Source organism: Ruditapes philippinarum, unplaced genomic scaffold, assembly GCF_026571515.1.
Source record: "Ruditapes philippinarum isolate M1 unplaced genomic scaffold, ASM2657151v2 ctg572_1_1_1_1, whole genome shotgun sequence".
NCBI classification, from domain to species: Eukaryota; Metazoa; Mollusca; class Bivalvia; order Venerida; family Veneridae; genus Ruditapes; species Ruditapes philippinarum.
In genome coordinates, this window is record NW_026866705.1 from 285,218 (window position 1) to 300,701 (window position 15,484).

The 15,484-nt window shown below is 32.8% G+C and overlaps 1 protein-coding gene across 1 annotated transcript; it reads right to left on the reverse strand.

The window, feature by feature from the left end:
* Positions 1 to 375: 375 nt before the first annotated feature.
* LOC132733421 (ficolin-2-like) lies at positions 376 to 12,694 on the reverse strand. Its single transcript, XM_060720069.1, has 6 exons — positions 12,323 to 12,694; positions 5,885 to 5,972; positions 5,485 to 5,618; positions 4,964 to 5,060; positions 4,402 to 4,563; positions 376 to 3,763 (listed from the first exon to the last, which is right to left on the reverse strand). Exons 1-6 carry the CDS (start codon positions 12,659 to 12,661, stop codon positions 3,480 to 3,482), a joined length of 1,104 nt encoding a protein of 367 aa, XP_060576052.1. The 5' UTR covers positions 12,662 to 12,694; the 3' UTR covers positions 376 to 3,479.
* Positions 12,695 to 15,484: the final 2,790 nt, after the last annotated feature.

Consider the following 15,484-nt stretch of genomic DNA (forward strand, 5'->3'; position numbering starts at 1 on the left):
TCAATGCAAAAGTTTATTTCTTTAGATATAATTGATAATAAGAGACATAACTTTATTTACACGTCGTTTCCATTCAATTTATCAATCCACTGTTATCTGGTTTCTGGTGATCACATGGCTTATTTCCGGGAGTTAAGTATTTGATGGTGTTTTCAGAAACGACCGTCCTTTCGAAACTCGGCTAATAGCCAAATCATGTTGTGTTATAAGGTTAAGGTGCACTAACAAGGCGCATTACTTCATTGCTTAAAAAGAGAATTTCTGAATCCATCTACATAAGCTTAAATGGTTACATTTGAGGGGAAAAGAAATGACAAAACTAAAAGTTGACCAGATTTTTAGATAAAGTGAAAATATAATATTGCAAAAAAAAAAAAAAAATACAAAAAAATACAAAGTGACTAGAAAGTATTGAAATATAAAATGTTTTCCTTGAAAGACAAATTTTGGGGAACAAACCGCCAACTATATTATGAATGTCAAGTATAATATCAATGAAACAAATTTATAAAAATGCATTTTTTACAAACAACTATGAAAAGCACACACAACAACAACATCAAACAATAGTGGCATAAAACAATGTACAATTGAAACCTCTAAAAACCTAAGTGGCAGGACTGAAAATATTCCAGACTCAGTTTCAATTGATTGAGCCTGCTCAATATACTTAATAATAAATGTTATATGATGTGTACATCACTCACACGGGCCTAAGCGGACCACAACATTTAAACATTAAATCGATAGTTAATTTAAACAAAATTCTTAGAATCTTCCAAATATGTGTTCATAGGGCTATGATCATGGTCACGTACATGCCATTCTACGAAAGGCGGCGTTTGGTCCCAAATAAAAGCATATTTGTGCACTAACGTATATTGCAAGGTCAGTGCTAGACAGTTTTAGTCAATATTTTGAATTAATAAATAAGCAACATTGGATTTGAGTTTTAAAAAGTTCAATTCCACTTCTTATCCTTGTACAATCCCAGACACTTGACTGGAGGAAAACTTTAAAAGGAAAGAAAATGCATGCTTATCTTTTTTTTTTAAACTGGGCAACCATGTGCATGGTATCAACTAATATATGTGTAAAAGTTTGATACATGTAGTTGATAATCTTTATATATTTTGTACTTTTGATGAAATAAGTGTGATAAAGCTAATGATAGCCTCAGTTCAAGATTGCGATGATACGAGTGATTATTTCTCTTTCATGCTAATGTCTTACTTCATTAACAATGATTACGTTCCATCTAGAATCTTACAATAGTGTTGCATTTCCTTCATCTTCATTGAAATATATAATTATTTAAGTGTTTTATTTTCTCCTTTAAATAATGATATTATTTTAAAGCAATGCTTGATTTCGAGGGTATTTGTTTGTATGTTTATAGAACGAAAAGATAAATATAATACAGAAATCATTGCAGACAAATCTTAATTAAACGACTGCGTTCACTAAACGTTCGATCCTCATACACTAGGTAATATAATTCATTCAAAGAATTTGATACTGAATATGATGCTCAACATTTTAAATCAGTCGATATAATCTTCACTTTTCTATTTTAGCAAAGGACATTCAAATAATATTGAATATTGAATTCCCAAGGAGAATAACATTTCCGTATATTTAAGAGTCAAGGAAAGTCATGAATAAATTTGTTTTATAATACATTTACTCGTCGATATCTTACATTAATTTTCCGGATTTAAATCAAATGAAAAAAACCAATAACTTGTTATACAGTCTATTCAAATAGCATGTGCTTCAAACTATGTAAAACTTTCAATAGGAAAAAGAAGAATGATATCATGTTACCTTGGACATTACACACGTACATAGAAAAATAGTCCCGTTTTTTGATAAGCGCGAGTAATGCATTAGGCATTAAGGACATTAATATATTTAATACGTTAATGCATTTTTAGTCTGAGTAGCTTAGAAAAAAACAGATGTCTAAGTACTAACCTTGCTCATAGTAACAATTCAAAATGACATAATTGCATTGCCCGGGAATATCGTAGTCAAGAGTTTTATTCTGAAGTTTCAAAAACCACATAAAATTAATATACTTTACAATGCGATTTTTCTGTTTTAAAAAAAGAGGTTATCTTCTTAAAAAAAAGTTTTTTTTTTACCAGAGACATTAAATTAAAATTACAAAGTCATTATGTAATAACGCTATTTCAGTTATCAGCAAAATCTTCACAATCACAATCATTGAGTATATTAATATAAACACACATTAAGATATAAAGGCCACGTGGTTTACTGTGAAAGTGATCATCAGATAGTTACTCTTTACAACTCTGCTTGGAGCCAATACAATTTTAAGTTTTAGACTGGAGAGTTTTTGTTTATTAACCTTTAAAATTTTAATAGAAACAAAGGAAGACTTATAAAAATCGTGAAGACTTAAGTATTGGAAACAAAAGGTTTTTGGTATTAAAGGAATCGACGTTTTCTTTATAATTTCTTGTACAATTTTACAATTACAAAAGACAAGAAGCAACATAAACATATATACATGAGCCAAAAAAAAATATTAATCCCTTACATTCATTCTCAAACACCAAATAGAGCATTCCCTTTACCGAGACGAATTAATGTGGAAAGGAAAACTACATAATTGTGAATTTAATGTTATTAGACAAAGTGAATACTTTAGGAATTAGGCAAATTATCGGACAAAGTGAAAAAAGTCATTACTATATCCATTTTATGTAAGAAGGTTAATTTTAAATTCTTTTAGGATTGTGTTTTAAAGTGCCTACAGAACAGTTTATAAAACGTTAGATTGGATAAATAAGTTTTGAAAACTTTAGTTCATACATTAATGTAGCTCTTCAAATGAGCATTAGTACATACATCTAGTAATTATTCTATTTATTCTATTGCTTGTCTAATGCAATACTTAGATGTTCATGCAACATATCCTGCGGTCAATTTAACACATCATTACATAAATCTGTCAATGACGACAAAACGAAAAGGACACAATTGATATTACCACAATTAGCATTCAGAAATAAACAAAACATAAAGTATCAGGTGTACCAAAATATTACCTTCTAAATTATCTAGTCAAGTGATATACTACAGTGTATTTTATAAAAGTTACATCATGCTCATTTTTGACAAATAAAAGATGACATATGATAACGATAGGATATAAAAGTGCCCAAACTATAAAAACACTACCCAACTCTTTTTATCAAATAAACGTTACCAATCAGTACTTATAATGACCTTTTTTCCAGCTCATGGAACATTAATACTAGAATGGGCTTAATGTTACTTTAACAAAAATATTATTTAAAATAGTTAAATTCTGCTTATATATTTTTGTTTTGTTCTCAGAAAATATATTAATCTTTAGACAAATCCACGATACTAATTGAATGCATAGATTTGAACAATATTGCCTTATAAACGCTGTATTGCAAAGAAAATATGTCCGGGTTTTCAAGTTACGAACCATTAGTAATACCTCGCCGGAACATCATTTTGGTTTCTTTCAGAGACTTTTCATTAGTAAATTGATTATAAATCACTCCAACCCAGAAGCCATCGGGGTGAACAGTCCCTGGAGTAATGTACTGTCCATTGAGGTTCACGCCGCCACAAGCGTTATACCACCAAGCACCTTGGCAATGAACGGCGCAGTTCTTTTCATCATTATCTCTGTCCTCATCTACTGTGGTAAAATGCATACCGTTATGGTATGACATACCGTAGTTGGAATACCCATCACCTATAGGTTAAAATAATAATTAGTAACATAAATATATTACTCTGATTACAATCAGTTAGATAAGCAACACTGAATCTATATTAAATATGAACAACAAAATCAAGAAGGAAGGGCAACGTTCTATGAAAGCAAATAAACGCATTTCCCAACACCGGATTACTGGCAAGGAGCCTAGCAAGATACCAAAACAGTACATACAGGCAAAAACAAAAACTGACGAGACGTCATTATGAAATAGGAAATAATAGAAACCTACAAGGTAGTTAAAGATAAAAATTAATTAAAAAGCATACGTAAGAGAGAATGTTTTGTGTCTTTATTTGAAATGCAAATGAGTAGATGAAGCAATTTAATCTTCTGATAGCACAGTGGGCATTAAGGGCATTGTTTTAAATAGATTGGAAGATGACTATTTACACGAAATGGATTTGTAACAATGCACGTAAAGGTTCACGTAATTAAAAAGGTTGCATCTGTATTATTCTTGACGACTCCGGTTTCGTTTTTAATAAAATAAATCGCAATGAATGCCAAATTGTATTTTAAGCATATAGACAACGCTTTTCAGCATAATTGATATAACTATGAACACAAACAAAATGCACCAAAATTTAAAGTATTTGAATTACATATCTTACCGGCAGTTCCAAATCCAGGATCGAAATGAATGGTGTACTCTGGACCAGAGTCAATGTTAAAGTTCCTGAATGTTTCATACACTGTAGTTCCATCAGCGGCCGTTAAGTCCAACCTTAATTCAGTCTTTCCTTGAGACGTCATTTCGTGCAAATATTTAAGACCTGAGAGATACGTAAATTAGTTTGTTTAAAGCAAAATTTTCAACTTCTATTTTAATTTGAACCAAAAGTGTCTCTTCTATCTGTGATGAAAAATAACTCAATGTTTATCAATTTAATCAATGTATAGTAAAATATTGGAGATTAAAAAATTCTTTAACATGATAACAATACAAACTTCAAACATCTGTAAGTTCATTAAGACAATTAAAAAAAGAAGAAAAAGAGAAAAAAACAACAAGATAGATTGACTTTTACTCAACGCAGCAACTATAAATGCTATATCCACAAAATTTGAGAACAAAGGTCAACAAGAAAGAGCAGCAATCAATTAACGCATGAAAGGACAAAGAACGCTGGAAAGGCTGTCAGTAAAGCATAACACAGATACAGACTACCGTACCTAGCCAAAATTCTGTGTCCTGATTACCAAATCCATTTACATACTCCGTTGATTCCTTATAAAAGTCTACGGAACCATCAAATCGTGATTGAAATACCTACAAGAAACAAAACAAGTGAATGAAGTCACAAGACGATATGTTCCACAAAATTAATTTTTTAATCAATACAAAGTACATAAAGAGATTAACTTTCAGGCAACATTTACAACTGCAACACACTACTAAAATTAATATAAATAAATCTAGGAGATGAATATATATGATAAATCTAAACAAATATATACGACACCTTAGTGCAGTAACGAAATATGTTCATCTTATTATGATAGGAGTTAATCAGTCATACAGACTATACGCCATTTGAAACTGATAATTGCTATGTATATAAATCAATTGTCCTGAATGACTAATAAGGGGAAATATTTCTCTCTTTTTCTTCTGTACCTAGTGTTGGCCTAGCCATCCATTGCTTCAATTTTTAACATAATTTCTGTTGCACAAGCTATGACGATTTCCTTACCGTCCATCCACCACCTTCCGTCTCCATATCACAGACAACTGTCAATAACTCATGTGACTGCCATAGCCTTATTTTATGTTTCCCGCTGATTGCAGAAGGAAAATAACGCCGTACATCACTACAGTCCGTAATTGCTAAATAAACAAAAATCATCATCACTATTATTGTCCTAATTATGAACAGGTACTTTAAATTAGGCAAGAAAGTTGACACTGTCAATACGTTTTTTTTGCGACAAATACAAATTCTACTTATAGGACCAAACCGTACGCACTATTTTTTGTTATTTTGCCCCTTTTTGTACTTTTCATTCATGTGCTTTTACATAAAAAGAGTAATAATTCATACGGATTCACTGTAATCGTAAATAAAATCTTTTAACTGGGGATTATATTGTTACCTAATTCCTCGCATTTGTAGCCGTTGTTGACGGGAATACATTTTTGTGACTGTGAACAAGGTTGTTGACCACACGCTCCAGCAATCAACTGTACAAATATATATACATATTGTATTGACTATATAATATATTGATTGTTGAATTAAAGGCACATTATGCCTCAGAAATCCATATGTTTTGCAATGACAAACATGTGTTTACAACGTTTTAAGTATCGATAATGTAGAACATTTTAGATGTTTAACAGCTGAAAAAGTAGGACTTGGTAAGCAGAATTATTTCATTAAGGCAACAAAACGTAAACAAGGAAGTATTTTGAAATACAAATTTTGCACTTACTGACTTACAAATTGCAAACAAAGAAAACGAAATAAAAGATTGTTTATCTATATGGCAAATATTTATTTGTTGGAAATTGTATCAGTAAAACAAAAGTATAATGTTTGCAAGAAATACTAATTATTCCTATTTGAGGCATAATGGGTCTTAAATATTTATTGAAAATTGCAGACGTTCACCGATTATATGTTTAACTTATGACAATCATTATGTAGATCTCGTTTCTAAAATCCATTGGAAAGCAATTGAACAAAAATGAAAACCATAAAATTACACAAACAGCATGATAATGTCTGATCAAGAAAGCTTGAACTCGTATAATCAGTCTTGCGCGTCACAAAGCGCTAATTAGCAGTTTTAGTTGCTAATATCAATAGATTTGTATGATTAACAAGAGATAGATGAAATATTGGACAACAATTTTGCCACACAATACTTTAAACGGTAAATGGAAACCTTAAAGAACATTTGAAACGACTATATCATAAATGTTTGTTGAAGTCTGTTCGTGTCAGTGCAAGCTACCGCCTACGTTCCATAGCAACGTCTGAAAGTAGACCAAGCAAAACAATAATGTTTGAAGATTGTTGATCAGTAAGGAGGTTATCACAGAACATTTGCTATTGTAGAAGTAAAATAAACAAGAAATATCTTTAAAAAAAGATGATTGGCCGAAGTATAAATTGTTAACTTGCATATGTTATTTCTAAGTGTTCAATACATATGAAACTGCTAGCAATGCTTACATAACAATGGCATAATTATTTTTTGTAGGTAAAAAATAAACAACAACAACATTTTGTTAACATAGAAATTATAGTTTAGACCCTTTAACGACACGGTCCGATGCTATGAAAAATCGATCGGAAGTAGTAATTTCTCGCGCGCAATATACGTAGGGCAAAAGAGAGCATCGCCCTACACAGAAATATATAGAGAAGTTCATAGACAATTCCGGGTTAGTTTAAAAAATCAAATGAAATAGCTTTAAAAAAAAATAAAGATACATGCATAACTTTGTGAGCAAGTTTGCCATAAAAAGGCAGGTAGTTTACACTTGACAGTACCGTCCATGAACAGGCTCAATCAAACCGAGCCTGCAACATTTGCAATTTTGACGTGTTGGACCTTCTGAATTTTCTTATTTTCTCTATTTTATAGAAAGATGGTTGTTTACGAATTCCACCTTGCGATTACGGACTTGACACTGACATTGTTATAAAACATGTGGAAATACATCCAATAGCAAAATTTGTTTGTTTGTTTGTTTCATTTTACGCCTTTTTCAACAGTATTTCAGTCATATAGGCGGGTAGTTTCCTAACCATCGTTCCTGGAGAGTTACACCAGTACTAGACTACCTTCCTCCGCGCTAAACTACCAAAGCATCTCCCGGGGATCGAACCCACGCCAGAGAGGTAACTGGATTAGAAGTCATCGACTCTAACCCCTCGACCACGGAGGCGGATGACCAATAGCAAAAAGAGGTCAACTTAATTGTTGTTGATATAGTTCATACAAACACTAAAGAAATTTCAATAATATATGAAATCGAGGTTAACTATCAATCTGGAAAACAAAACATCCGAAAACGTGATAATGCATTTAAAGTTTTCAGAGTTACTAATTTTATCCTTAATCCGATTGACGCCTTTAAGTCACAAATAAATATTCATAATTTTTCAAAATATTCTGAAATTAAGATGGGTATTGTGTGTGGTGAAATAAGACACTTTTATCATCCGAATCCGCGTAACACTTGTAAATGCACGTCACAATTTTCATAATTTTACGTAATTAACTATGTCAAGGTACTCGTGCATGATATTGTAACCTAGCTGAAATAAACGACCGCTCACGTGTCTATCTGTTTAGCACTTACCGTCTTGTCAATCCACTTTTTGAAAGGAAGTGTACAATACAAATTGTGCAATATTATGTTATATAAGGGTAATTAACTTTAATCTTTAACACCCTGCTGTTTCGAGTAAAATGTGTGATGGAAAAGGCATCTAACGTTATCTTAAAAAGAGGACTTTTGTACATGCGCTTTTTTCATTGAATAATAAGGCCCTCATAGTTTCGTTTATCTGTTTACAATTAACGTTTTTACTTCTTACTTCTTTAAGTCATCCCAAAATTACTGTTTCTGTGTGACATAACTTGAAATCACGTTTTATAGCCTTTAATTATGAAAAATGAAGTCACCGTTATTGCGTTTTTGCCCTACGCAGAATGTGCATGCGCGAAATGCAACATTCGTAAGTATGTCCCTTTTAAATAGGACAATTTTTATTTTACAGTATTTATTGAAGTGTCCCTTTACTTTTTTTATGTTTGACTTCATAAATTTTGTAATCATATATAATATTAACATTATCTAAAGAATCACCTGTGAAATATTGCAAAAAGAAATAAAATGATAATAAGCTATGTAATTATAACATTATATCAATTGATTATGAACACATCAACTATTTGAACATCAAAATCTGAGGGTACTTAATAAGTTCACATATTTTGGCGTGTTTTTCATGTACATTTAGTAAACTCACTGGATAGTGAACTTTATTGGTGGTCTCGTTTTTTGAACACTATTTATAACGTATAAAGTAGGACAAAAAAATTCGTAATAGAAAGACAATCGAAACACGAGGCTATCTGATTTGTACGAGGTGGCGTAGCCCCTAGTATTAATTAGATTGCCGAGTTTGTTGATGTATTTTCACTTTTGTATCATAGTCAAACATAAAAAAGTTCCCTGTTGTCATAATATGAAACCCTGGGAAAATGTAACCAATGAACGAGCATCTGAATATGATATTTCTGTCGCTTTTCCTTTCTCTTCCGTCACAGCAAAATGAGCCAATCAATGGGCATGCTCTGAGTGCGGGTAACTTATACCATTTTCAATAGAAATGTCACCAAACTATGATACAAGTTGAATTTATATCCCCGCCTTATGGGAAAAATCAATGGAGACCATAAGGTTTTTAATAATTTTCATGGCCCGGCATTTTTTTCGTTTGATGGTTCCAAATAAAGTTTTTTGATAATAATCCAGCATTTGGGAAAAAAATAGAAATATTACTAAATTATGCATCCCGGGCAAATAACCCAAGGGCCATTAATCTTGAAGGGCCCGGGACCGGAAAAAGGGAAATGATTTTGCACTCTTTCCCTTTAGAATTGTTTGTTCAAAATAAAGTTTCATTAAATTCCACCCAAAGGATTTTGCAGGGAAATAGCGAGTAAACGTTATTGCTGTCAATGCATACTGCAAAACAAATAAAGGTCATAACCCTGGGGTTGAAGTGTTGAACAAAAAAGGAAATCAAAAGGGCACTCTCCACTTTTTTTCCCAAAAATTTTTGCTTGAAACCGGCAATTTTTTTTGGGCAGAGTAATGGGCGAAAAAAACAATTATTGCTCTATATTGCATAACGAATCAAGGGCCATTACTCTAAGTAAAAGAGTTGACAGGAACACGGCGATGATATGCACATCTTTTGGAATTGATATTTCCCATAGATTCTTTGAATTTATGCCAGTAGTTGCAAGAAATAGCAAGAAACGATTAATGTTGTATTTACATACTGCATAACTAATCAAGGGCAATAAATCTGCTTTGAAGGGTCTGACCAGAACAAGGCGATGATATGCGCATTTCCTCTTAGTATTGAAGGTTCGAATTAAGTTTCATAGAATTCCAGCCAGTATTTTCAAAGAAGTATTGTGGAAACGATTATTGCTCTAAATAAATACTGCATAACTAATCAAGGGCAATAACTCTGACCAGAGAAAGGCGACGATATGCGCATCTCCTTTTAGTGTTGAAGAATCCAATAAATTTTCGTTGAATTCCAGCCATTAGTTGCAGAGAAGTTGCTCGAAACTATTATTGCTCTATATGCATAATGCATAACCAATCAAGTGCCATAACTCTGAGTTAAAGGGTCTCACTGGGACAAGGCGATGATATGCGCATGTCCTCTTGATATTGATGGTTCCAATTAAGTTCCCTTGAATCCCAGCCAGTTGTTGCAGGGAACCAGCGCGGAAACGAAATTCGGACGGACGGATGGGCGGACGTTCTAACGGGACAATGATAATGTGGATTCTCTTTTTTCTTTCTATTGTTCCCTTTTTGAAGGACATACGGATGGAAGGACGGACAGACAGACGGACAACGCCAAACCAATACATCCCTCCGATTCCATCGGCAGGGGATAATAATGTAAACGTTGTTTGTTGTCCATCAATTTATTTTAAATGTTTTACAAACGTCATTGGATACACACTGGTATCTGACGAATATATCGATCTTTTTGTTAACTTCTCACTTAAGTGAGTTGTGGTATACTGATTTAGATTCCTAACCAACACCACGTTATGAAGATTCACATTTTTGTATTTGAATTAACCTGCAAGAATAAATATGAAATCGTTTTACATCATCTGGTTTTATTCTATTTTACGATACATTTTAAGTACTGTTTTTTTACATTTTCTTTTTATTTCGTTACATTTATTTATTTTTTTTATAAATAAAGTAAAGATACACATAAAATACACCCACGCACGCACCCACGCACACTCCCCATACACACAAAATGGTAGGCATGGGTTTTAAGAGAATGGCAACTTTAAAATTAAAATTAAAAAAAAAATCAAAGGGGTTGAAACAGGTTTTGAATCTACGAGTTTACGTCTATAGTCTTGAATTGTAAGATTTTTACCGATGACGGTAAGAGGGATTCTTAATTTACAGTCAATATTTTTAGACAATATCAAGTGATTTTTTTTTAATAATATTTCTTTTTATTATACTGTATATAGTTACTTTCATTATCTTATGATTAAATCGGAAGATGGCCTGTGTTAATTAATGTTATAAATCATTAATTACAGTTACATAATATTTTTTTCCGTTGAGCGCCAAGTCAAAAATCAAGAGATTGGCCATTTGACGGAGAGGGAATGTAATTGCTGTTTTATCTCTGGCTTTTTCACCGCACACTAGACCTAGTTATCGTCCTCAGAAAGAATGGTGCTTGTAACATTTTTGTATTTTTTTTGCGAAGCCATGGACGTTTATTGTATTGTTTACGTGCGCTAGGACGCAAATCCCTGGCTATTTATAATATTCACAGAATTGTTATTGGTAAACATTTTGTTTTTAGTTGATTTTTTATTTTCACTGTATACAGAGGACAACTGTTCGTTTAAAAATGTATACTTAAATTAAAAAAAATGTAAATAGTAGAGCTGCAGTCCTATTAGTTTTTAAAACAATCTTCGTACATATGACTACGTGTATTTTGTTATTTTTACGTATTGCTTAAATTTAAAAGATGAGAATAGTAGAGCCACAGTCCTATTAGTTTTGACTGCACTTTTGTGCCCCTTCTTGTTGATTTCTCATCAACGGCAAGTATCTTTACCTGTGCCCAATGTCTTATTACTTTTTTTAATTTTGCTTCCGTCCCAGAGCCTGGAATCACCTTCCCCTACGCGCCATTTAGACTTTTGTCAATTATGAAATTGTCTTTTTGAATTTCCTTTTCTGTTTCTATTGTTTCATATTATGTATCATTGCCGTAATTATCCCGTCCGTGCTTTGCCTTGTGCCCTGACCTGTTTTTGTTTGGGGTCCTGCTGGGCTTCTTCCCGGTGGTCCTGTGTTGCTGGGTCGTGCGGGGGTTGCGTTCAGTGAACGCCGTCCTTCCTTGTTGATCTTAATTTTCAAATTTTAACCAAAAAACTTGTCCCCTACTTTTGCTTTGCATTTATTTCTGATCTTGTGCTAAATGCCTATTTTGGGGTCCTTGCTTATGGACGTTGTGGATGAACATCACTCCCTTTGTTAATATTTTTTCTTATATTTGTCAAATATGATACTAACAATGAACAAGAATACAGCAACGGTCATTTAATGCAGCCCCAACTGTATCATTTAACGAGGCGCTTCCACACAGGAATAATGCCAGTTGTATTGACAGTACACAAACCAATATTTTACCTTAAAGATGTGCAGGTACTATATGAAAACCGTTTAGCCCAAAAGTGCTGATCATATTAATTAAGATAAAAGCTTACCAATGGCCAGTCTGAAACATCAGAGAAAATGGTACCAAGCTTAACCTGAAATTCTCCGAGCAAGACAGATTTGCTGTCGGCGTCGTTGAGTTTACACGTACCATGGAAATAGTCCATACTTTTACACATAGATATGTAAATACATTCACGAGCACACATGTGTTGATTTGGAACCTTGATTTCAACGATTGAGTGTCCAGTAAGACGTTTATTGAAGTATTCCGATTTAATTTGAAATGATTTTGAACAATCATTGGCAAACGCACATGTAAGCCAAATTAGAATAAAACATGAAGCATTCTTTCCTTTTGGAATTTTTTTGTCACGAAACATTTTCATTTTAACAGTTTCGCTGAAACTACTTTAAAGGTCGTGGTTTTCTTGTTTGGTGCACTTCTATATTCAACAACATTAAAATATCAAGTAACCGCACCGAGGTTTATTCTTACCGATAAATGCACTGAATTTGTTTGAGCACATTAATTATTTAACGTCTATGCAGACGGTTAAAACATTGTTCATATTCGTTGCTCGAATAAATATGTCCATTTTAATGCATACATTATATACTTAACGTCATGTTAGGCTAATCAACTGTTAATATTTAGATTATTGATCTTGATTTTGAGTGATCTATGTCATTTTAAAGTAGGGTATGGAGTTCAAATGCGCAGTTATATAATCCATAAGAGCCATGTCAACATGGCCATCCCCCGCCGAATGTGTTTGCTCATTGGAAGAATGTATATGTAGTAGTACAGCAGAATAATTCCATTTTAAGAGGTCTTTTGGTAATGAAAACTGATGGCTATAGTGATTACAGATTTGAATACTGATGTCTGAAAATAACAAAGGGCAATAACTGAAAAATAATGCAGGGCAAGTTATCATTCTTGTGTGCTGCATCCCTCCTCAGTAAAATATATCCACCTATGAAGTTTCAAGTTGATACCTCAAATACTTTTTGAGAAAAAAATTGAATTGAAAAATTAAGTTTGAAAAATAACAAAGGGCAATAACTCAAAAATTATAAAAGGTAGAGGTATCATTCTTGTGCACTGCACACCTCCTGAGTTAGATCTATGCACCTATGAAGTTTCATAATGATATCTCAAAGGCCTTTTGAGTTATGCTCTGGACAAAAGTTAATTTTGAAAAATAAAAAAGGGCAATAACTAAACAATTATGCAGGGTAGAGTTATCACTCTTGTGCATTGCACTCCTCCTCAATGAAATCCATCCACCTATGAAGTTTCAAGTTGATACCTCAAATACTTTTTGAGATAAGCCCCAGACAAAATAGTATGAAAAAGAACAGACAAAATAGTATGAAAAAGAACAAAGGGCAATAACTCAAAAATTGTATAGGGAAGAGTTATCATTCTTGTGCACAGCATTCCTCCTCAAAAAGATCTATCCACCTTTGACATTTCATGTTGACATCTCAAACACTTTTGAGCTATGCTCTGGACAAAAATTAATTTTGAAAAATAACAAAGGGCAATAACTCTAAAATTATGAAAAGTAGAGTTATCATTCTTGTGCACTGCACACCTCCTCAATGGGATCCATCCACCTATGAAGTTTCAAGTTGATACCTCAAATACTTTTTGAGATAAGCTCTGGACAAAATAGCATGAAAAAGAACAAAGGGCAATAACTCAAAAATTGTATAGGGAAGAGTTATCATTCTTGTGCACAGCATTCCTCCTCAATAAGATCTATCCACCTATGACATTTCATGTTGATATGTCAAACACCTTTTGAGTTATGCTCCACTCAGGTGAAAAATTAAGTATGAAAAATAACAAAGGGCAATAACTCAAACATTATGAAAGGTAGAGTTATCATTCTTGTGCACTGCACACCTCCTGAGTGAGATCTATGCACCTATAAAGTTTCATGTTGATATCTCATAGGCTTTTGGAGTTATGCTCTGGACAAAAATCAATTTTGAAAAATAACAAAGGGCAATAACCTACAAAATTATGCAGGGTAGAGCTATCATTCTTGTGCACTGCACTCCTCCTCAATGAGGTCTATCCACCTATGAAGTTTCAAGTTGATTACTCAAATACTTTTAGAGATATGCTCCGGACAAAAATGTCGGACGGACGGACGGAAGGTCGGACGGAAGTTCTAACAGGAGAGTAATTATGTGGCTACTCTATTGTTCTTTTTAGCCACACAAAAGAAAATAGCCACATAAAAGCATTACGGAATGAATGACATCAAAGAGAAAGAACAGTTACCTATTGTCCCTCTTGCCACATAATTACTCTCCTGTGAGTGCGGACGGACGGAGACTATTCTATATCCCCCGCCGCCTTTTCGGCGGGGGATAATAAGGTCGTAGGTCTAAGTTATTAATTAAAAACATTTGAACGACAGAGGACTCGAAATCAAGATCTATTTCCATTTTAATAATCAAGAAAAAAATATATGGACTTTTTTTGGTGGTTAAATAAGTTTTTCAGTTTCTAATAGCATGCAACGTTCTTTAAAGGCTTTCTTTTGGTTGAAAAAGAAAATATATATATAAAAAGAAAAGAAAAAAATGTCGGTAAATTCTACCATTTGCACTAACATTTTGAGACTTTATATAAAATTAAAATGATATTATACCATTTTGCAACATTGAAATATCGTTCTTTTTGGCGGTTTTTGCACGCGATGTTTGGCGCTGCATAATTACGTCACGAAAACAACACTTCAAACGTTTGTTCAGCGTAAATGACTGAATTAAATATATAATTTCCTTACTAGGCAGGGAAGCTTATTATATAACTATGATACAGACAAATTTAGATCTCAAAAGATTAAAACTTCATTCATGTCTTCCACAGTTGCATAATTGAATTGTATTGCTTGAAATACTATGATAATTGCTTGTTGTTGTTTTTAAACAAAAGAAATATTATGACATTACAAATAGATTGAATAATTATGATTTTCGTACAAAACATTTTAGTTCATAAATAAATTATAACGTGGTATCCCGTCAAACGACTATATCGATTCTTGAAAACTTTTCAAATGATGATATGTAAATGTATTTTCTATGCGCATGTTTGCATTTAGCTTAATGTGATTTTTTCCGCTTCAGTTATCATTATACTTAGATTCTAAAGCTGTAGCTTTTATTCAAATAACATTGACTGT

Coding starts and splice junctions, on each gene's coding strand:
- LOC132733421 (XM_060720069.1), bottom strand. CDS start 12,661: ATGAAAATGTTTCGTGACAAAAAAATTCCAAAAGGAAAGAATGCTTCA. Junction 5,973..12,322: donor ATGTTTCAGACTGGCCATTG/GTAAGCTTTTAT, acceptor ATATTTGTACAG/TTGATTGCTGGAGCGTGTGG. Junction 4,564..4,963: donor GGACACAGAATTTTGGCTAG/GTACGGTAGTCT, acceptor CGTATCTCTCAG/GTCTTAAATATTTGCACGAA.